The sequence below is a fragment of the Emys orbicularis genome, chromosome 1, assembly GCF_028017835.1.
Source record: "Emys orbicularis isolate rEmyOrb1 chromosome 1, rEmyOrb1.hap1, whole genome shotgun sequence".
NCBI classification, from domain to species: Eukaryota; Metazoa; Chordata; order Testudines; family Emydidae; genus Emys; species Emys orbicularis.
Genome location: NC_088683.1, coordinates 241,238,719 through 241,263,165, shown reverse-complemented (window position 1 = coordinate 241,263,165; position 24,447 = coordinate 241,238,719). Strand labels below are relative to the sequence as shown.

The following is a 24,447-nucleotide window of genomic DNA, read 5'->3' as shown; positions in this document are numbered from 1 at the left end:
TTAGTTTAAGAATTTGGCCCTGGAGTTTTTGTTGTCCAAACTAATCATCCAAAAAGTCCAAGACTTAAAAACAGTGGGAAAAGGTTCTCAGAGTACAATATACTCTTAATGCTTTGGGAGGTCAATTAACCTCTTACATGATTTCCAGGAACATTTTACTGATATACCTAGACATATAACATAAAGAACTCTGAAGCACTCTCCTAACTAATCAGTTCTCCTAGGCTCCTCTAGCATAAATTCCAGTCTAGGAGAACATGCACACTTGGGTGCCTGGATCTCTTAAAGACAAAGTGTTTTCTTTTGATACATTTCCCTCCTCCTCCTGCGTTTTACATTTTTTAGTGGGGGTAACTTTTAATGTTAAAAATTATAGTGCATTCACAGACTGATCCAAAGGGCAATGAAGCATTGATTTTGGATCAGGCCCTTAGAGTACCTTTTAGCAAAGGACCTAAAAGTCATTTTTATTTCAGAGTAGCAGAAAGTGGAGGTTTTTCTCATATCCATGTGCAGAAATGGATAGCCTTAAAAAAGACTAAAATATCCTAGTGGTCCAAACTATTAACATGGATAAAAGTGTTATATAGTGTTTTGGATCATTACTGTACAATACTACTGTATTTGTTTTAATATGGAAGTTACTGTATGTGTCCCCTTTTACAGCTATATGGCAGATCAAATGTTTAACTAACTTACCTGTGGAGACTTTTGTCCAAGTAACAAAGGGCTTGGGTTCTCCTACTACATCACATGGGATAACAGCATCTGTTTCAGCAAGGATGGATAAGCTCTGAGGACCTTTCGTGGTAATTTTAGGTCTTTCACCATGTGCCCTGAAGTTAGTTGAAGGTTGAATTACACTAGAATTATTTGGCATAATTCCTCCCAGTTTAGGCACAGATGGGACTTTTTGATTATTATAAAGTACACTTCTGAAGGACTGAATGTTAGAGGATATTTGAGGTCTGATGCTTTGAGAGATGAATGATGGAAGAGTGCTCTTCAAAGTAGTTGTGGCTGGTGGTGTGGTACTTGAGTTGTGGAACAATGGAGCTACTGGAACAACTGTGGCCTTTAGAACAGTGCCTTGCATTGTAATCCCAGCAGATGAGACTTGGATGGCTTTCTTCTCATTTGTATTTACTGGAGGAAGTGGACTAGGCATCATTGGTTTAGGATTCACTCCTAAGTGTGAAAATGTTCTGGTTCTATTAAAGACAAAGGAGATTCCAGGGTTGGGGTAATATGGGATTCCTTGACTCGATAGTCTCCCAGCTGTGCCTCTGTTATCGGGAATATAGTTATTGCCAAAAACTCTGGAGTGAACATTGTATCTGTTTTGTCCCTGATTGCCAAATCTACCTGGAGCAAGTGGGATAGGTCTGTATAATGGAGTGGCTGTTGTTGTAGTGGTTGGCTCTGTTTGAGGAGCATAGGTTTTTCTGTCCTGCGTTGTGTGTGCAGCATATGCTGTTATCTCTGGTTTGTTGGTATAGTGGAGGGGCTGGTGAGTTATAAAATGATGAAACGATCCTTGTATTATGAGATATGGTGGCCTCTTTGTCCCCCTCACTGGAATATACTTTGGAGGTGCTACAGCCGGTTGCTGGTTAAAGATCGGTACCATTCCAGCTGACTGATGGGAAAAGTTTGGATTTAACAATAAACTATTGTTAGACCTAATAAGACCAAATGTCTCTTTAAATTGCTCTTGTTTGTGTTGTGCTTTAATCCTGTTTTGGTTTGAATAAGATGTGGAAAATACGTTTTGTCTTGTGCTGTGTGTGCTTGTTGTACCATCAATTTCATCTCCTTTGATCTCTGGAAATCTTACTTGATTGAATGTGGTATTTTGCTTGGTAGAAGAATGAATAGACAAATGTAAAGTGCTTGAAACTGATGGGGGAGGAGCATCAGGTTTTGTAAACGGAACAAAGTCAATGGTTGCAACTGGAGATTCAGGTTTTTCAGTTGTGTATATAGCAATTTGATCACGATCAAATGCATGAGAGTTGGTTTCCTTCTTGTCCCAGGAAGATGATACTGTTTTTGTCCAAGTTTGTACAGGAACAATAATTGGTTTCTTGGTTTCTGTAGGTGTGAAAGGTTGAGATCTTGTTGTGCTGAAGGGAAAGGATACAGTCACAATTTCTGTTTGCTGAGGTGGTGTGGTTACTGTAGCTGTTTTTAAAGATTTTGAAGGCTTCTGAAGTTCATCTGAAAGTGACAGGTCCTTAAAACTTTCCACTGTGCCAACAAGAGCACTTGAGTGCAGCACAGTGGGAGGTATTGGCTGAGATACTCTTGGGCTGATTCCATTCTCTCCAACTTTTGATCCAAGAGGAATGGAATCTTCTTGAAATTCTGGAGTCACTGAATAACCAGGGCTAAACAGGCTATTAATGTACTCAGTGGAGACTGAACTGCTTGTTTTTTGTGCCTTACCACCTGTAACTTCATAACTTGTTTTAATGACATTTTCTTCAGACACATTAACTAGTGTATGGTACGTTGCGGTTGTCCTCTGATCTGGTTCTTGGGACAAATGTAACTCTGTAACAGAGGCTGTGTTAAGTCCACCATATGATGATGCAGTTGTGATAGCTGTAGTCACAGGAAGTACCTGGGTTTCACCAACATTAGAAAGCGTTGAATGTTTTGTTTCAGGTAAAGAAGCAGTAGGCCTAAGTGAAAAAGCTGCCTCTGTGTCTCTGACTTTGGTCAGCCTCTCTAATACATTTGCCTCTGTAACCAATGAAGAAATCATCTCTAAATGATTATGTTTCTTAATTTGTATTTTAGCATCAGTTTTACAATCACCCTCAACAACAAATCCAGGAGAACTTCTAGTAGCACCTTCTATTGTAGGTGTTTTTTGAATAACAGGCATCTCCTCTGTGGTAAAAGCAGGAGAAGGAATAGGTTTTGGTCTTTGTCGAAATCTGTTTGGTCTTAATCTCCTTCTCCCATAAGGTCTTCTTCTGGGATGCTGGGTAAGCAGTGTGTTAGAGGTAGTAGTCTTTCTAGAGGGAGTTGTAACCTTGGCCATAGTGGTCAGGTTGCCAAATGAAACAGCAGTTGTTATTGATTCTGTTTTTTTAAGAGGAGCAATGGTACTTGCCAGAGTGAATGTGGAGTCTGATTTTGGAACAGGCATATCTTCATGTGCAGCTCCTTCAGAGCTCCCATAGATGCTACTAGACACTCTTATCTTATCCTTGTTGGTCTCATTAACTGATGTGAAAACTTGAAACATTGTGCTTAAGTCAATGTCTGTAATTTTAGTCTGATCTGTAGGTACCTCCCTGTGCTGATGCTTTACGACATTGCTCTCTCTAGTAACAAAATCCTTAAATGGAGAAGCAGAAGAAGAAATAGTAGTAGTGGCTATTAAATCTATATAGCTGATCTTATCACCCTGAGAAGGTGAGGAATTTATGGAATCCGCATCTACTTCATTGTGCTGTACATCTGTCTCCAAGGTGGTAGGGAGATTTACAACAGTCTGAGGTTCTGCAAGGACAGTAGCATGCCCTGGTAGCTCAGCAGAAGCGGAAGATTCCTCTGTGCTATACAGTGTTGTTGTAGCTGCATTTTCCACTGTGTGAAAACTGCTTTGAATATTGGGCAAGGTGTTTGTTTGTTCATCTAGGGGATCTTCAGTGACAGTGTTAATGCTTTCTTCTGCTACTGGTGAATAATCAGTCTTTACATCAGCATGCTGCTGATCATATGAGTGATGTGAGTGTAAAGTTGGAGAGATTGGAGTAAGGTACGTAGACCACACAAAGGATGGTTCTACAGTGTATATACTTCCAGGTGTTCCTAAAGACTGGCGTTCTATGGAGGGCTCAGTTTCTGTGCTCATTAATGTGGGTTGAGCAGAAGTTGTTTGATCTGGGCTAAAATCTTGTGCTATAACGGTGGGGGAAACAGTGACTGAGAAGATCTTGTCCTCACCCAAGTGTGATACATCTGCAGAAGACTCTTCCCCATTGGCTGCATTCTCTAGAGAAGGCTTCTGGGGGGGACTGGCCATAGGAGAAGGAGCTGTAGTGGCTTTCTGCATGAGTGACGGCAATGTAGTCATTAAAGAAGGGCCTGCTGCTGCTGTTGTTTTAGGAAGATTTTTCCCACGGACCTTTGCCAAAATGTCAGCCCAGTGTTGTGGATTAATCTTTTTGTTTGACATATTTATTCTTCTTCGAGATTCAAATACCCTACGGCCTTCAGCAACATTGCTGTCCTGGGTTCTATCTGTACCTTTCCATAACTTCATTTTTCTCCTGCCTTTCTTGTTTTTTTTAACCTGAACCTCAGGCATGAGGTCATTCTTTTGTTTAATGGATGCTTCACGGTCCTTCAGATGGTTCTTTTTGTGCTGGGACTCAGCTGGGACTTCCACTCCTGATCCCCCTTCATCTTCTATCACCCCCCCTCTTCTTTTTCCGGAGGTTTTCAAACCTGGACGCTTCCTCATTTTTATCCTTTTGGATGATCTGTCAGATACCATCTTATTTACTGATACCCTAACAGCAAACTGATCTGATCCCTGCTGATTGACAGCCACACACCTGTAATACCCGCTGTCACTGACATGACTCTTTGGAATTAACAGCGTGCCGTTGTGAGACACGTACCCTTTGGATGAGTTTGACAAATCATTAAGCACATGGCTGTTTGGAAGGATCCAGCTCAGCTGTGCATCTGGTATGGCAATTGCACTGCAGGGCAAAACTATTGGGTCCCCTACATTTTTTTCAACCCTCATTACATCAGAGTCAGTGGGCTGAATGACTGGAGGCTGCACTAAAACTCTGTAGGCCATTCTGTCTGCATCATCTCTCACCTGGGCAACACAGTGGTACAAACCAGAATCAGTGTAACCCACTTTTTTGATCATTAACTGGCCGCTGCTGAGGATGGAAAACCTACTGTCTTTCTGATTAAATGGAGCTATCAGCTTACTCCCATCTGGCAACACCCACTGGATGACAGGACTCTCTGATGCTCTCACATTGCATCTCAGCTGACAGTCTGAGCCTTCAATAACACTCTGGGCTGTCTTTGAGTTCTGAGGTTGCTCTATCATCACCCAGCTTCGTCTGTGCTGCCTTATGTCTTTCATCTGAATTGTTTGAGAAAACTGGGTAAAAAAAGACAGCACCACTTTTTTCCCTGTACTCTGGTGTCTATTTAATTGAATGTTTATCAGTGGTTGCATAACCCAGGCAGGTTCTGCAAGTATTTGAGCTTTGACACCCGTGTAATAAAGGGCATCATCATCTGAATCTTGCCGGTACTCATAACTTATTTTAGACTCTTTGCTGAGCATAAGTTCTCTTTGTAATTTAACAGGCACTTCGCTGTAATAAGCTATAAGTTTCCATAATTTTTCATAGTTTTCTCGTTTCATTGGGCATTCAAAATCGAGTGAAACTGTAGCATTGATATCAATTTCCTGAGGATTGATTTGGTTCCACTGAATTTTGTCAGAGTCTGTTGGTTTCTTGATTTCACAGTTTAAGTTCACTATGTTCCCATGCTCATCAGTCATATTAAGAGTAATGTTCCATGGAGATAGCTGAAACGCCTCCATAGGAAGTTCATAACTGTCCCTATCTTCCTCCTCATCAATGCTGTTGTTCTGTTTCAATTGGGATTGTATAATAGGTTTCTTACAGGAAAGATCTTTCAAGTTTTGAATATCTTGTTTCTGCAGTTGTTTGGGGCTGGTGCACTTAGGGCAGAGTTGACCTCCTTCATAAGCTTTATCCTTCTTGCACTTTAATACACCTGGAAGGAAAAAAAAAGATACATTCTAGAGACCAACACAGAATTCTGACATAGAATTCTAGCATTTTTTAGAGAGCTAAATTAATGTTGTAATAACACACACATATCTTCAGCCAAATTTTCCAAAGTGGCCACTGATTTTGGGTGCCTTAGTATCTAGATTTTCAACTTGATGCAACAAAGAGCCTGATTTTCAAAGTAGCTGAGCAACCATGGCTCTCATTGATTTTAATGAGAAGTTTGAATGCTCCAAGCCTCTGAAAATCAGACTCCCATCTCTCAAGTTGGACACCCAATTATCGAGGAATCTAAGGCCACTTTTTAAAATGTTACCTATATAGCACAAGTCAATTTTTCAAGTCTGTGTTTGTGCTGTGCCCACAAAAAGAGCATGCACACTTTTTCACACAAACAAATGGGCATTTGCTTAAGCAGAGCAGATAAGCTGTGCCTAAGTACTTATTTACTTAAGTCTGTCAAACAACAACAATTTGAAAAACAAGATTTTGTAAAGTTTGGTGTTTCATGTCTCCAATATTATGTAGATTCTTTTCTCTTGTAAATTGATGACAAAAATGGGAGCATACAAATGGATATGGTGAACATCTGTAGCATGCTTACACTAAGCTTTCAACATTATCATTGTGATTTATGTGACTGTTACAAACAGTCAAGGCCAAACTGTGGAAAATATCTAACATAGTTGAATGGTTACTTGGTTATTACATGTTTACAGCAACTTTATTAGGTTTACAAGTGGGATATTTAAAACAAGTTTTAAATGTTTTTTGCAAGTCATGCAAAGGTCTTTAGTCGCAAACTTTAAAAAAAATATTTGTAGAGTTTACTTGAGAAATGTAGCACATATTCTTCATTCATCAAATGGTCCAGCAGATTATTTATAATTAGGCTGAAATGGAATCGTCAGGGATGCAGAGTAAAATAGTATACATAATTATTGAGGGAAAACAACACTTTTTTTAATGTATGCAGTTCCCCACACTGTGAGGGCTTGGGGTTTGTGTTCTACATAAACATTTTATGCTTATTCCTCAATAATAATACTGTATTTATGCAAACCTTTCTACTCTATCTGCCATAACCCCTTTGCTCTGACTGATTTGTGTCCTTTCAAGCTATTTGCCAGCAGCAAAAATGGCTTTATCAGCTTTTCCCTTCCTTCACCGGAAGCTAACAATCTTCACAATTTACATGAAGAAAAAGGGGAAAAAATACCAAACAAAAAAGAAAATGGGGCTGTTGAAGTTATGAAAGAGAAATCCTATTGCTTGCCAGGATCCTTCCCTCCATACAGGCTAGCAAGACCCTTGTCCTCAGACTTGTATTCACATTATTTTGGTTAGTAGAATCCCAGCTGCTTCCTCCAAATTCCATTTGGAAACTCAATGTAAACAGAATATATTGCAATTATTCTGGGTACAAGAGTCATGCCGACTTCTAGTGAGGGAGCAGGGGTGGGTGAATGAAATGGGTGAAATGAGGAAGGAAAATAAAGGATGACAATAGGATGAAGGAAGGAAGGGGCAAATAAAACTTTTTTTATTTAAACAATGTATTGTTTGTCATTTTGACAGCCCTTTTATGTAAAGCTCTCCCCCACTTCCCATTCAAATTAAACTAGACTATTAATTATGATATTTTAAAAACAAATAAAGCCCCTTCAGCCTCAGAGTTTATTCAGCCCAGTGTTAGTTGTTGCCCCACAAAAAGGAAGCACCCTCAAATCTCAAATGACCATTTTAACAATATTTATGCCCATACCCTGGCATGTACAGAACTTCTAATGAAGTCAGTGAAGGATTTGTATAAAAATAACTAAACATAAAAGTTATATCTATTTGACAATCACAAGAATAACTTTCTTACTACCTCCAAAAGTAGTTCCCAACACTAGCATGCTGGTTTAGAAAACAAAACTAATCGAATAAAAATTGTGGCAAACTATTACTGTGTAAGAAAAGAGTGCTTAACACAGTGGTTGAGCCTAAATTAGTGCATGTGCAGAGGAAAGCTAATATCTATCAGGTGAAATGGGACAATTTAAAATAATTTGACACATCTACTGTGTGTTAAGGACAATTTATCAGACTATTAGAAGGCAAACTATCTAAATACAAAACTAAAGATAAATGCTTAAAATCATTTTAGTCCTGTTAGGTATCCCTCCCTCACAAGTCCAAAATAATAAAGTTCTACAACACAAAGATCTGTAACAATGTGACCCCCAACAAAGTGCTACAAGCTACACACTATATGAGGAAATCTACGCCACCAGAATCTGCTATGATTGATTACATCTGCTCAACCCGCTCCCAAGTGCTATAAATCTTTTGATTCACCTCAATGAAAGCAGCCCTCACACCTTGTCACTAACCCTGCCCAAACCTCTTCCATTGCATCAACCTTCCTGAGAAAAACAGTCCCTTCTTGATGCCCAGTCAGCTACAGCAACTCTTACAGTCTCCTATGAGTCCTCTACTTGTTCTTTTTCAGGTTGGTACAACCCCAATCCCACACTTATATGAGTCCCTGACCTAGCTGACCCTTCCCAGTGCTGCAACCTTCTTGATCCTCCTCATAAGACTTCCAACTTCTGGTCTTCTTTTCGTCTTCCCTGAGATGAGGTTTGCCTGGGTGTGACTGTCCTCCCAATCCATTCTCGGAAATGGCCTTTAATTTCCTCTGTGTTAACTGCAGCTGAATTCGTTGCAACAAAGCCAGCTCCTTGGCTCCTGCACCATGGATAGATCTTATTTCTCTATTAATAGTGTGCTCTACCACCTTTTTATTCCAATTACAATTTTCAGAAATCATGCTTTTTAACTCAGTTGTGACCATGATTCCCTCATGTATAAACAGATTTTTTGCCTGAGATTCATAATTATTTCTCCATCACATTACTTTTTGGAATGTTTCTTGTTTGCGAGATAGTGGAAAAAATAGAGCAGTCCTTAGGAATTCACAATATATAAGCAGTACAGCCAAGAGAATAACCAATGGTTTCATGTGCCCAGCAGAAGAAGGGCATATTACTGGAATGTTGTCACTATAATGAATAGAATAATCATTGATCTTTTCTCACCTCCAGACTTCTTATCCCATTCCAGGAGCCATTTCAAGCTGCAGTCACAGGACCAGGGATTCCCATGAAGGTAAAGATTCTCCAGGAGTGGCATTCCTTGAAACATCCCTGCAGGCAGTGTCCTAATGATATTTTCAGACAGATAGAGGTGTTTTACTGTTGACAGTCTGAAATAATCCAGGAATGTAAATGTTGAAAATGTGTTGGGATGAAGCTGCTGGAGTAAGTTTCCTTCCAAATGGAGCAATCTCAGAGAAGTTAACCCATTAAAAGCATTTGGGTGGATGAATTCAATTCTGTTGTGGTCCATGTGCAATCTCATTAAGCTTGAAAGTCCTTGGAAAGTTTGGCCTGTTAGAACTTTCAGCTTGTTGTAGCTAATTTTGAATACCTAAAAAAGAAATACCTAATAGTGAAACAGAGAGCAGAGTAACAGACTAACATCAGCCATTAATGGACATTATTAATCATGATATTATTGTAATTCAAAAGTTTTCAATATATTTAGAACAAAAATGGATAACCTATTGGACAATAAACCAAAGCATTAAAGAAACCTACTTATTTCAGTCTTTTATCATTGTATAACTTGTAATTTATTATATTTAGAAACACCTTAGTATTACCTGTAGAGACATGAGATCTTTTAAAGCCCCATTGGGTATATTTTGGATGTCATTTCCATGAATCATGAGCAATTCCAGTTTTGTAAGTCCTGAAAATGAGTTTTCAGATATGGACTGTATGCTATTAAACCTGGGGAAAAAAACACAACATATTCAGTTATATTTCATGCATGACAGACTCTCATGGATTGCTAAGGCTAAATTAATAGAACCTGACTTTCTAGGAAACATTGGATGCATCCTAAAATATGCAGTTAAAGGACCAAAGGTTTCAGTAAACATTTTTATAAGGCCAAGTATACTTAGCCCATATTTACATTATGTTTTTTTAACTCAATTTGTGCTAGTTTAGCCATAATTTAAAGTAAAAGCAAATGGGAGTTTAAATTCTAAGAGAAGTCAGTTAGTATATTTTTCCATGGAATTCTCATTATGGGAATGGTATAAGTTAATGGCATGTTGCCAGCCTATGACGGTATGGAGACTGGCAAACTACCGCAGTATTGCCAATAGCAGGATTGCCAACAAAGCAACTAACAATAAACAAATGAAGCTTTGTGAAGAGGACTATTTGAAAATAAACATTTGCCAAGCAGTTCCTGAATTGAAAAACCACAGTTACTAGCTCAACTGCTTGCCCTACTGTTACCACGTGCTACTGGATATTTAACTACTGACATAAAATCCAGATACTCATCTTCCAGTTGCAAAATTATTTGAGCTTTCTTTTGAGAAGTAAGGGAGACAGAATTTGCTATTTGAAAACAACTCATTTCAGCTTTTTGAACTGACACGTAAGGTTCCATTTGCCAACTTGGGTGCCTTAAATTAGGATGCCCAGTTCTGCATTTGGGCACACAAATGCCAAATGCAGGAATATCCAGTGCTGACCTGAGCACCAGGAACTCTAAATTAGGCACCCAAGTTTTAAAATTGGATTTTTCATGCTTTCTAATGCTGTAATGCATTATTTTTCAGGAAAAGCAGAATATCAGGAGCATGGAGGAGATACATTTAGATACTGAGATGTATGGTTTTGATGAATTTGCTAAAGATTTCATGCTTTTTTAAAAGACATTTTTAGACCTTTTATAGAGGGCAAATTAATTATATGTTTTGTACCTTCTATTTCTTGATTTCAAAATCATCCATTTCCATTTGGAAAATAATATTTTCTTCCTAAATCTATTGTTTTAATGATACTTATGAAGAAAACTTTCCAGTCTGAAAACAAATGCAACAGCAAACATGCATAAACTTTACTCCCTAGCACAAACATTATTTGCACTAATGAAAAGCTAACTTTAAAGCATAGCAAAGACCATTGTAATGCTACCATTAAATATGTCACTTTAATAAGAAAAACTCATCTGCTGGGTTAACGTTTTCAAAAATGACTACATGGATTATAATGTCCCATTTTCAACAGTGAATTAGGGTTCAACTTTTAAAGGTGTTTAGGTGCCTAAAGATGCAGATAGGTGCCCATGTGGGATTTTCAAAAGCACCTAAAGAAATTGAGTTGCCTAACTGCCACTGAAATCAATGTCCAGATTAAAAATATGACTCAAGTACCTAAAACACTTTTGAAAATGGATCTTGGGCCCCATAAGTCACATAAGTGCTTTTGAAAAATGTATTCTTGATCTAAAGGGCCAAATTTTCAGCCAGGAGCGTCTGAGTTTTGCCCACAAAAAGTGTGTGCACAAATAGCTAACAATACAAGAGAAACACATTCGGTGGGCATGAAACAAATAACTGCTTACACAAATGTATATTTGTATACTCAAGTACCCTTTTGCACATATACTTAACTATTTTGTGCTTGTACATATAGACTCTGCATATGCAATTCACTGTTTTAATGGGTGCACTGTCTGCAAGCTCAATTTCGAGACCAATGATGAAAAATTTAGCTCAGTGTGCCTTTAACAGTTTTTAATAGAAAATGCCATTACAATGAGCAGATGGATCATATTATTATTATTAAACATTTGTCTAGCACCAGGGTTTTACATGGAAGTTTATAGAAATAAAAAGACATGATCCCTGCTCTGGAGAACTTAAAATCTAAATTGGACAAACATAGGAAATACTGAGAAGTAAGGAGAAGGAAAGGGATGAGAATTGAACAAATACAGAGATTGGGACCATATGTTGTGCATGCATCTTGAAAGTGCAGACAATTGCATTTGAGAATAAGGCCTGGTCTACACTATAGATTAGTCTAAACTAAAATGTACCTCCCACTGATGTAACTCACCTATTATACCAATTGAATAACTCCACCTCCTCAAGAGGCGTAACGCTTGGGTCGATGTAGTTAGGTTGACACAGTGTCAGTGTAGACACTGTGTTGTTTACATTGACTGCTGCTGCCTTTCAGAAGCCATCCCACAATACCTCACACTGACAGTTAAATCGGAAGGTCATTCTGGGCATAGGAAAAAGGCAGAAAGGCATGAGTGAAAAAAGGAAAAGTATCAAAGTGAGAAGAGTTGACAGAGCACAAATCACATTGTGGGGAGTAGGTAGAGACAAAGGTGAGATATAGGTTGAGTCAAACTAGTGTGGCACCTTGAAAATAAGGATTAGGTGTTCAGAGTCGATGCAGAAGTGTGTGTGAGAGTGAGTGAGTGAGTGAGTGAGAGAGAGAGAGAGGCGGTGGAGGGAAGCAGTAGAAATAGGGGGTGATGTAGTCAGAGTGGTGGGAAAAATGTTTATTTGCAGGATATTTGGGCAGTTTGAAGAGGGAGAAATAATCAGGAAGGCTGGAGAGAAGGAAGTTACTATAGATTATGGACGATATAAGGCGTTTAGGCTAGGAAGTTCATTAAGGGGTCCCCAGCAACATTTCAACCTTCAGTGTCGCTGTGACTGTAACTGCAGAAATTCTACCAAATCCTCCTTGCCTTTACTGCGAGCAAGGAAACTTGCCGTTAGTGACATTGAGAACTCCCAAGAAAAGAAATCTTTTATGTCTGCACAACTAGACTTGATTTATATTATTCTTGTTGAGTGCAGTGAAACTGAGTAAGATTATGAGATAATTTTCGCTCCGTAGCTAGTGTGAGAATACTATAATTGAGAGGTGAAATATATGTGGCTGACTTTTTTCTATTCTAACTGAATACAAGCCATCAGATGGAAAGAACAGCAAGCAGAAACTAAAATAAGTATTCTGTTTGGAGGGAGACAGGCACACCAGTATAAATGGAGTTACTGGGCCTGATTCTCCAATCCCTTATGTAATTTTTACACCATTGTAATTCAGAATTACAATGTCATAAACCCAACATAACAGGTGCAGAATCAGGATCATAATTCATTTAAAAAAAAATATTTAGTCAGATTCACGGGTGTCAAACTGACAATGCCAAACCATAGTAAACCCCTCTAAATCATCAGGTTCAGTTGGGTTTATGTTTACTTTGCTTCACCAGAGCAGCACAAAACAATCAAACCCTGTACGTGAATGTGGTCCATTGTATGAGCTCCTATACATGGTGGAAAGACATACTTAAAGAATCCTGTTTGCAGGGAATAATTCAGCCCTCAGAAAAATTAGAACCCTTTAGCTGATTTGTGTACCTCTTTCACAATTCAGTAAGCAGTTTAGGAAACAATTAACATGATTCTCTGGTACTCTGACTAATTTGGGCTGCTTCAGTAGCGCAAACAGCCATAACTCTGACTTAAATGTCTCCCGGAGGATTTTCTTTATGCATAGGAACCCTCGGGTGGTAAAGGGCAGCTGTACTGACTTCTCTCAAAGGGTAGGAAATAAGAAGTTGTTATCCATTGACTGGATATGGCTACCAAATCTATGGTATATCCACAACCATTATCAAATATCTGCCCCCTTGATTGTCACTTGGTCAAGATGCTGGTGAAAATTGGTATAATTCCGTTGTCTACAATAGAGTTACACAAAATTATATTAGCTGAGCATCTGGTTTATAATGTTTAGCACTTTACATCATTCATTTAAATCAGTCTCTCTAGCCTCGTATAATTTTTGTTGCTCTTCTCTGAATAAGTTTTAGTTTTCTGATGTACTGAGAAATGTACACAGTACTCCAAGCATGGTCTCACCTGTGCCATGTAGAAAAAGGTGAGGGCCTGACTGATCCATGTTATGACACTTTTGTGCATGTAGTCAAAAAGCACATTGGCTATTTTTGCCATCATGTTGTACAGTATCCTTATATCCAATGTGCTACCCACTTTGATTCTTAGATCTTATTTACACTACTGTATTCCAGTTATTAACCTCACAATGACTATTTGTTCCCCTGTTTCTAACCTATATAGGGGAAATCCAACTCCCATTAAGACTAGAACTGGTCAAAAAATTTTTGATGGAACAGTTTTCCATTGGAAAATGCCACTTTGTTGAAATCTAAAGGTTTTGTGGGAACACAATGAACTTTTTGAATGAAAAATTTCTAAGCCATCTTTCTGAATCAAAATATTTTGGAATTTCTGTTCCCTGAAATATTTCAAGATTTTGACTTTTAATCCCAATTTAGGATGAAAACAAATTTTGAAATGTCAGAATTTCTGGCAGCATGGAAATTCTGTTTTCTGACCAGCTCAGCTGAGACTGAAAAATCTTTCCACTGACTTCAGTTGATCTGGATCAAGTTCAAGGCCTCTGTGTCAATTTTCTGTCCTCACTAGCATTTGCAGCAAATCACAATTTTATAGTATCTGAAAATATAATTAACGCATAGTTTAGCCCTTCTTCCAGGTCAGATTAATAGAAATGCGAAGTAAAAGACAGCCAAGCACTGACGCTTGAAACCCTAGGTATATTTACAGTTATGTTAAGCCTTATAGTTACTTTACCTTAAGTAACAAATATTTGCTGCAGAAGAAACATATCAGAGACAGTTTCATTCTATGAGTCATAAAATATACACAAATCCTGAAATCCTCCTCCTACTTCTACTGCATTAGAGCAATGCAAGAGAAAAGAATGCAAATTGAAAGAATACAGCTGTAGTTTCAAATACTGTCTGTGCTATTACTTAAAGTAATCAGCTATTTTTAAGATAAAATTCTGCAGTGCACTACAGTGATTTATAATTGTTACTTTAGGTGTCTGAGGGAATGAAGTGGAGAGGGGAGGAAATGCAGCAGCAAAATACTTGATCCTATAGGTAAAACTTCTAATGAAACAAATGAGAACAGTGCCTGTACAATGGCTGCAGGATATGGATGTAAGAAATGAAGGAACTGATCTTACTACTGCTAACTTCACTGAGAGAAGGGGACGGGGCTCTAAAAGAAAGCGAATAGGTAGACCAGCCACAGTTCTCAATTCTGGAGAACTGATTTACACTCCATTCAGTCCCACCTTAGTCACAGCTCTAAATCGCAGAATAGACTATAGGGTCTAGTTTTAATTACTATTTGTTAAGGGCCAATGATGTGCTCATGGCTATACAAGTAAAAGCGTGGGTGGCGGGGAAGGAGAGGAGAGATATATTACATCTAAAAGACCAAAACAGAGATAAGACAAAAGAACTGGGAAACCAAGAAATAGTGCTGGCTTGTATGTCTTTAAAATACATGGTGTGAAATCCTGACCACATTGAAGTCAAAGGGAGTTTTGCCATTAAATTTTAGCTGGCTAAAGAAGGAGCCTCTCCACCCCCCCAGGATACTTGGAGGAAACTGAAACAAAGGACAATAACTACAGGGGTTGTGAGAGATTGCTGGACCCAGGCTAAAAGGAGATTAGCCTGTAAAAGGGAGCATTCTGGAACTGGTGAGGAACTTATCTGTATTTAGTTTGATTAGACATAGATTTTACCCATGAATCCTACCTCACTCTCTTCTCATCTAAAAATCAAGAGGGTTTTAAATGAGGTGAGGGTGTAGGCCTGGAGCTTTGGGATTAGACCACAAATGTAGGGCTTGTCTACATAGGCATTTTAAACCAGATCAAATCAAATTAATCTGTTTTGAAAGCACTTGCCTACATATGATGCAACCCATCAGTGCACACTAACTCTGCATTTATTGGGAACTCTGGAGTCCTTCTACAAAGTGGTTGACTTTGAATGTAATTAGTTCTGTCTTTTGTTTATGTTCACACAATTGCTGTGCACCACTTTTTGCATGTTGCCAACAGCTATTCCACAATGCTTTGTAGGTCCATCATTACTGTTCTTTCCATTTACTTGTGTGCTCTCCCAGCCCTGGTATCAAGTTTCCAGGATGATCCTTCCCTTCTCTCCTTTAAAAGGTGGTGCAGAGCCAGCTTTTGCCCATTTGCTCGTGGATCCCATGTGATACAACCACAATAGCACGCCAGAAGCCCCACAATATGCATTACACAGCCTGGAGCCATGCTGAGCCCCTGGATCTCATCACCATCTGGGGAGAAGCATCGGTTTGGGAAGCTCTTGGGGCCACAGAAATAAGGACCTTTTTGTGGACATTGCAAAGCAGATCTCTGTGAGGGATCATGACCAATGCCAGATAAAGAACAAGCAACTCAGGAGAAACTACACTGAAACGAGGGATAAAAGGAGACATCTGGCAGGAGACATGTAACCTGTGCATTTTTTTGATGAACTGGACAGGATTCTACACAATGATAGAATGATAGTACAACCCATCCCAGAATTATTTGAGCCTGCTTCCTGCACTCCCTACCCCCTCAGTCTAGGATGACTGGCTCAGCCCATCAGGGGATGAACAGCAGAGGAGCTGCTCTCTGTGTGGGAGGATCTTTGGGGGAGTCAGGAACCTGAGGATGGCCAGCAGGACAGCCAGCCTAAGTCCTGCTCTGCTAGAAGGGACTCTGATTCCTGCCTTGTATCAGCTGATCCTGAGTCCCCACCATTGTATCAGCTGATCCTGAGTCCCCACCATTCCATTTACTTGTGGGGCGAAGTAAACCCCACCAGAAACCCAGGCTGGGACCAGAGTCAGATCTCCCAGAGGGAATTGCAGCATGTAAGTACCTATCTTTACAATTTATTATTGATTATTGGTGGTGAATGTGAGCTAGGAGCCCCCCCCCTTCCTCCCACCCCCTCCTTTTGCTGCTTCAAAACGGTGCCCGCCAGCATGGCACAGTCACAAACAGTTCCCCATCCCCCACCTGCCCCTACCCCATAGCAGATTTGAATACCGAAAGCATTCATTTGTGCAAAAATTCAACTGTTTATTGAGACAGGGCTTACAGGAAAAGAAATGTGGTTAGTTTTCATAGTTTACATGAGGTATGAGGGCACATTGCAATACTGCTCCGTGCTGAGGTACAAATGCCTTGTACCCTGCTTTCTAGCTGGCAATCATTGCAGGACCCTATTTAATTTTCTCTACACTTTCCCCTCTCTGCAGGGGAGATGTAGCAGAACTTAAGATTGAGAAATTGCTCCATTTTGTTTAGCACATTATAAGAAATAGCCACACACCCATGTCCCCTGATAGAGCTTGCAAGTCCCTTCCACTCTTGCAGAGCTTCTGGGGGGACAATCCTGGTGAATAACTTCACAGCAGATCTTGCTGGTGTGTCATTTGCCTTTCTGAGTAAGACCATTCTCTGTCTCCTAGTGGCCTGCCTCAGCATACTCAGCGACAGACGGGACAGCCTCAAGGGGATGTAGAGGGGATTAGTATCCAGCACACCCCCATGCATGCCTCTTTTTACAATGTCTCTGATGCCACAGAAGCACTCCAGTGCACCAACAAAACTGCAAAAACAAACCTGTAACAGCTCCAACCACCCAACCTGACTCCTACCAGCAGATGAATGCAGACACACTAGACTGAAATCTAAATGCACCCAGCAATCTACCTTCTCTGAGGTTCCCCAAAGAGTGGAGGTAAAGTCACATATACATACTAAAAAAAAAAAAAAAAATCATAACTTGTCTGGAATATGAACAAACAACTTTTTTTTTCTTCCTGCTCCCATAGCCACAGTACCTGCAACAGCCAGACCACCAAGGGCACGGCCTGTACTGCTGACAGACTGGCCAGCCTGAAGGGAGGAGAAGGGAGGGAAGGAAGACTCTGAATGAGAATGCACGGCAGAGTGAAAGGAAAACTCGGCTGGCTGAGAGGTGGAGGATGTACACGAGAACCCAGTGGGAGAAATAAATGCAGCTTTCCTAGGAGATCATGGCAGTAGCCAAGGACAGTGTCACGGTTGCCAGGGAAAGAGTGGGTGTGGCCAAAGACAGCATCACCATGGTGAAGAAAAGCATGGAAAAAGACAGAGAGATGCACAGGCATCTCATGGACGCTGTCCTGAGCAGAATGCCCTCCTGCAAAACATGGTCATGCTAGGCCTGCAATCCCATAATTTGGGACTCAGCCATGTCCTTCTGCCCCTGGACAATGCTGGCTATGGCAACCAGCAGCAACTCCTAATCTTTGCATCCCAGCAGCAGTACTTCCAGCGGCTCCCATAAACCTTTTAGATTCAGCCTTTGGGCACCAAGCACACGTCACCCGAACTCCAGCTCTTTTGAGCCCTGAGAATTTTGAGCTGTGGCACTCAACCCAGAACCCACGAGGACAAGAAGAGCCAGAAACGAAGTGTATACATGTGTCTCACTTTATGCACTCCCTGCCCTCCACAAAACTGTACTACTTTGAGTTTTGTTTATACTGCTGTAGTAATTAAAGGTTTGTATATAGCTGGTTATTTATGAAGATTGGTTAGTTAAAAGTTTTTTCAAAATACAAAGATATTATTATTCCATTGTTTTCATTAAAACTTAACTATTTTTATTGTTATTTCATAATAAAACTGCTTACAATAAATCCAAGAGTCATGATTGCATTTAATACAGAAAATCCTTTAAATAAAGCTGAAATAATTCATAGCATTTTACAATAGCACATAGGAATGTGGAACTTCAACCACCCACACACAATCCCCCACAATCAGCATCCCCACACCCTCCATGGGCTAACATGTTCAGGCAGGAGGCTCAATAAATGAACAATAGGCAACCCTAGCAGCGTGCCCCCAGCATTTTTGTGGAATTCTGTGGAACTCCTTGAAGTCTGCTCAAACCTCCAAGCAAGTTTCCACACCTCAGCCTCCCACCCTTCAGTAAAGCTTCCTCTCTTGCTCTCATAAATATTGTGCAAAAAACAACATGCTGTTAGAATGACTGGAGCATTGTTTTCCTGCTGTTTCCAACCTATTCCATAAACAGTCCCATCTGTCTTTCAAACGGCCAGATGCACACTCAACTACCATTCTGCAGCTACTCAGGCGATAGTTAAAAATATTCCTTCCTTCTGTCCAAGTGACCTGTGAATTGCATCAGTAGCCAGGGCACCAGCGAATAAGCCCAGAATAACCCGACAAACCTCCACACCATTAATGGCCACCGTGCTCCTGGGACAAACAGTCCTTTCTCCATAGTTTAAATAGTACTGAGTTCTGAAAGACCTTAGCATCATGGACCCTCCCAGACCACTCTGCAATTTTGTCTATAAACCTGCCACAGTGGTCCACCAGTCCTTGGAGCACTATGAAGAAATACCCCTTTCTGTTTATACATTCTGTGCTCTGGGGCATGGGGAATGATAGGCATATGGGTTCCATCAATTGCCCCAATACACTTTGGGAACCCCATGCATGCAAAGCCATCAATAATTTCCTGAGCGTTACCCAGTTTCATGACCTAATTAGACAGCACCTTATCAAAGCCATACGAGACCTTTAGGAGAATGGCCCCAACAGCTGATCTTCCTATGCCCAATTGGATGGCTACAGACCAAGAACGTTCTGGGATAGTCAGCTTCCAGATGGCAATAGTGACCCATTTGTCCACAGGTATGAGGCTTCACATGTTGATATGCTGTTGCTGAATATCTGGAGTCAGTTCTCCACAGATCTCAAAAAAGGTAGCTCTCCCCATCTTGAAGTTCTCTGCCCATTGCTGATCATCCTGGCTCTGTAGAATGATCCTCTCCCACCAATCCACGCTGGTTTCCTGACCCCAGAGAAAGCACTGAATGATGTGTAGGTCATCCAGGACCAGGCCTCCTGTTCCAACAGCTTGGCATCTTCCTGTTCTTCCTCCTCCCTCCTGATGCCAGAGAAACTGCTGCTACTGCTATCGAATATTGTCCTGGTCCCGCAGCTCATTGGTGCAACAGGCAAAGTTGAATGCCGAATTTCTCCAGCTCTGAGAGCTTTAATACAGCCCAAGCAGCCTGCGCATATTCACACGTCACGATAGCAGCACAGAGCATTGTTGGGGCCGTATGGCCAATGGGAATTTGCTAATGGTGCAAACCAGCCCAGAAAGGAAGCATGGGGTTGAGCAAGTGGAAATGTGATTTGAAAAACAAAACAAAACTGAACCTATCTGACATCTTATAATTCACAGCAAATATAATCCCAGAATGCACGCTGCTCAGCAGCAAAGCGAAGGACCATGGGATATCCTTGGAGAATGCTACAGCCTCAGTTGGCAGCAAACTGCAGTGTGTCCATCTGATGTGAAATGAAAATGGAGCAGGCATTGTGTGTGCATGCTACTGATGAGACTTGTGTACTGTGAGTTACCTGACCCACATCAAAAAGCTTCAGACAATGTAGACACAACATTAGTGGTTTCATCCTAGTTCCCATCTATGCACAACAAAAATCCTGAACACCATTGTCACTGAAAAACAGTAGTCCAGATAATCAGCTGGTCTAATTCAGCACAGCTATGTTAATTTCTGAAGGTCAACTGAGGATCTGACCCAATAATCATAATTAATAACTAGAGCTGTCCAAATAACAGATTTTGCAGTTCACTGGCAATTCTTAAAATTGAAAAAAAATAGCTTCAAGTTTAATTAAATGTTTTGTTTCAACAAAATCAAAACATGTCATTTTAATTTTGACCATTTTAAAATGTTTTTATTGGATTTGTTTAAAATAAACTTAAAGGACTTTTTCAATGAAAAGTCATTTCAAACTGAAAAATCGAAACATTTTGTTCTGAAAATATCAAAACTAAATGTTTTGATTGTTTCACATTTTTTTCTGACCGAAATAAATTGGCAAAATTGACAGAAATTCACAAAATGAATTGGTGTAGCTGAATCTGAATTTTTCACTGAAAATGTTTTAGCCAAAACATTCACCTAATTCTAAAAACAGCAGCAATACACTCAGCATCATGATTTCAAATATATGACTAAGACAGTCCAAAGATTAGTAGAAGAAGATTACTGTAAAGAAGGACTAAGACAGAACTGTATATAAAAGCTTGAGTAATGCTTGTCTTTACTATGTCTGGCTCATGAGAACTAAGTTCATTCACAAAAAGGGTAAACCAACCAAATAATAGAGAATCTCTCTCCTCCCTGTGGTAAAACCTGCAAGAGGGGCCTAAACCTGAACTCCTACCAAACCATTCTGACTGGGAGGTAACATTTCCCCCCACCTAGTGCAGAATGGGCCGTTTATCTAGGAAAAGAAAGCTGGGACTGCGGCCGTGGAGATGTCCAATCCTCTCTTCCTTTTCCATATCAGGAAGAGAACCCCAAATATTGATGGTGCCCTCCATGAGCAGATCTTTAGGGCAAGATCTCCACATAGTTGTTATAGGTAGAACTGGTAGAGATGTCTGTAGTAAGGTTGCTTAAAAATTTCCATCTAAAATGCTGTTCACATGCTTATAATTTTGCCAGATTTTAATTGTTTGGGCTCAAATTTTCCATGTCAGGTGTTTGCCTCAGACTGAATTATTTTGTAAATTTTCAGTGGAAAAAATGTCAATGCAATCATGTAATTAAAGATTGTATCATAATGCATATGCACAAGTTGGAAAATTAACTTTTCACAGGCAACCTTAACTCTGGCACTTCCTAAATTTTGAGTGCTTGACTTTGCAACCTTATTATTCTTTTAGCATAGATTTTTGGACATAATTTTATTTAATAATGACTCCTGTGAACGTTCAATAATTTTTGCATTTTCCAACCAAAGATTCACCAACGGTTTTAGGGCCAACTGGAGCAGTGCACACATGGCAGGATAGAATTCGACCTCTCTTCATTTCAGCTTGTTTGGCTACAGCTTTGAGACAACAATTCAAATGACTCCCTGGGGTACCATATCTGTTTAATGTAATTAAGATTTATTTCCCATTTATTTGTGCACACAATTTATTTTCTAAATGGGGCCCATTAAAAATTATAGTAATAGCAGATGGTCTGACATAATCACAGACCAGATCTGGGCCAACACTATAGCCTTTTGCACCACTGGAGCGATGAAAAGGAGTAATAAAGCTGTCCTAACTAGGCATCCCCTCTGTATTGTGGGAGTTATACATTATTCTGTGAGCAGTCCCATTGATTTCAGAATGGGCAGTGGAAAGACTAAAAGAGCTAGGAAACTATAATGGGATGTAGTATAAAAATAGGTCCTCTTCTAAAATGAATATTATTTGATGTACAGAATTAGTCTAAGATGGGAAGAGATCCTTTCTTTCAACTTCAGTAGAGCAATTATATCAAGATCCAGACTATCACTCATAAATTATAGACTTTTTCTGGTTTCTAGTATTGTTCTAAAGTTATTTTGCAAAACAGTTCACTACCAGTGCAGTTATCAATTTCCTATTGGGTGCAATATTTCTCTAAGATACGTCTTATTCCAGATATTCCTAATAAAATATAATCTCAGGTAAAATATTCATTTGTATAGACTTTAAAACATTGAATTTGTCTTACCAATGTTCATAAAATGCTATTCAAATGTATGTATAGCATTTAATAGTAATTCCCATCACAATAATTTTTGTTTGAAAAAAAATGGGAACCAATCTTGGAAAATTAGGCTTGACCAAAACATCCTTGTTACCAGTGACTCTGATGTCATTTTGAACTCAAGCAGTTATCGATAATCATCCACAATTGCAATTCTGCTCAGCAAGGATACATAATGCTTTCACCTTGCAGAATGTGTGCTGAGCTATACAGGATTATACACAGAAAATGTAAAACTCTTCAGTAAAATTGCAATACAAACCCCAAATTGATTCTTTCCACATGTTTAGAGATTCTTGCTGGCACTGCTGCCAAGGATCGAAATGTGCAGTGAACTTCAGTGGGAATGTAACAGGCACATGGGCGTGGACATGCAAAAGCGATTTGTGGAAGCCCCAGAGACACAATCAGCACCACGGATAGTGCCCCCAAATTTGCCCTCTTTTGCATCTTGTCAGTTGTCTTCATTTCGCTGTACCTGTTTTATTTGTAAAAGAAAATGTTTTTATCTTCATAAACACACTTGTAGAGCATGATCACTTAAATGATGGCTTCTGTAGGAGCTACTTTTCCTAAGGCTTCCTGACTGAGCTATAGAATAGAGAAAATGTAAATAAAGAAAACTTTGTACAAATCTATTTCTATGCAATCTGATAGGCAATTTAGGCAAAAGTCTATGAAATATGGTTTGAAAAGAGCTTTTCTTTCAAGCTATTTGCTATTTCAAAGTTAACTTTTCCCCTCGTTTCTATTTCACCATAATTATACTAATTTTCTGTTTCTCTGTGGTAAAATATTGTATACTTTTGGTTTACACATATAACTTTTATGGGAGAAGGCATTCTCTAGTAGCCTAGGGCAGAGAACTAGGTGTCGTTATATCTGGGAGTGTCATACTTTACCTCTCATTTGTTGTCTGATGTTGGTATGCAATGTCATTTAAGCCAAAACGTTCAGTGGGAGCTATGGATAATCAGGACTTCTGAAACCAAGCCACTTATTTAGAAGCCTAAACATGGATGTAGGAGGAAGCTTAAGCTCCCAAGTGTGAAAAGTTTGGCCTTAACATCTATAAAACTTAAGCCAACATTTTAAAACTTGGGTTCCAGAAGTTAAGCTGTTAAATTCATATTAAGGCACCACAGCAACAATCCACATTTTACAAAGCTGCTCAGAACCTGCAGCTGTCATTGACTTTGAGGACTTAGCACTTTAGAAAATCAGACAATTTATTTGGGTGCCTAATTGTGGCTTGAAGAGACTAGCTTCAGGCAAACAAGTTGAACATTTTAGTTCTAATTGTTAGACCTTTATGAAGAGCTTTGAGTGCTTCAGATGAAAGGTGCCACATAAAGGCAACTTATTATTAATTTTGTTGTTATTGTTGTATAGCCTAGACTAACAATGAAGGACACTCATCCAAGTCTATGGTGGCTTGTGGATTTCAGCCATATTAAAACCTCATCCAGTATTGCCTACATCAAGATATTACCCTTAGTATAAAAGTCAAATTTCTTAAATCTTCAAACAGTATGACTGTCATTTTTCTACCAACATCATATGCAAACCATTATAATTCAAAGAAGAGACTCATAAATCTGAAGAGGTTTCTCAAATGTCTGTGGTCAAGTTAATAAGACAGCTACTATTCTCAACAAAAACACTTCATAAAGTGTGTAAGAACTATGCACTTATTCAGGTGTTCTCTTTAGTGAAAGTTGTCATGTTAAAATACCTTACACATTTCATTTTCTTTTGAAGAGTACTAAACCTCCATTTTCTTTTATATAATTCTTGCAGGAGTCAAGAAGAAGTTACAACAACATGAGGACTTGCTAAGCAAGATCAAGAATTAAACTTCTAAGTGGGAAATTATAGATTGCATATTTTTTTCTCCATTTAAGAAAATAAAATGAATAACAATAATGCAAAATACTCATAACATTGAAATTGTTAAATTTTGAAAAAATATCCACCTAATACATACTAACTTGCAATAAAATGTATTCCCCTTTCAGTGCAATACAAAATCCCTCTCCTTTTAAGCATTCTAAATATTATTTAGTTCAATAATGCAGAAACATTTGGAAGAGATAAATGATACATCTTCAGAGTCTTCATAATATATTTTATTAATAGAAAGGGATGATTTCGTTAAGT

General features: G+C 39.3%; 1 protein-coding gene across 1 annotated transcript in view; it reads right to left on the bottom strand.

The window, feature by feature from the left end:
* MXRA5 (matrix remodeling associated 5) overlaps positions 1-22,755 on the bottom strand; it is a 28,228-nt gene extending 5,473 nt beyond the window's left edge. Inside the window, exons 1-4 of the mRNA XM_065423759.1 lie at positions 22,550-22,755; positions 9,529-9,658; positions 8,903-9,293; positions 700-5,799 (exon numbers count right to left, since the gene is read on the bottom strand). Of these exons, the coding sequence (XP_065279831.1) occupies positions 700-5,799; positions 8,903-9,293; positions 9,529-9,658; positions 22,550-22,755 (5,827 nt within the window). The remainder of the gene's footprint in view (positions 1-699; positions 5,800-8,902; positions 9,294-9,528; positions 9,659-22,549) is intronic.
* Positions 22,756-24,447: the final 1,692 nt, after the last annotated feature.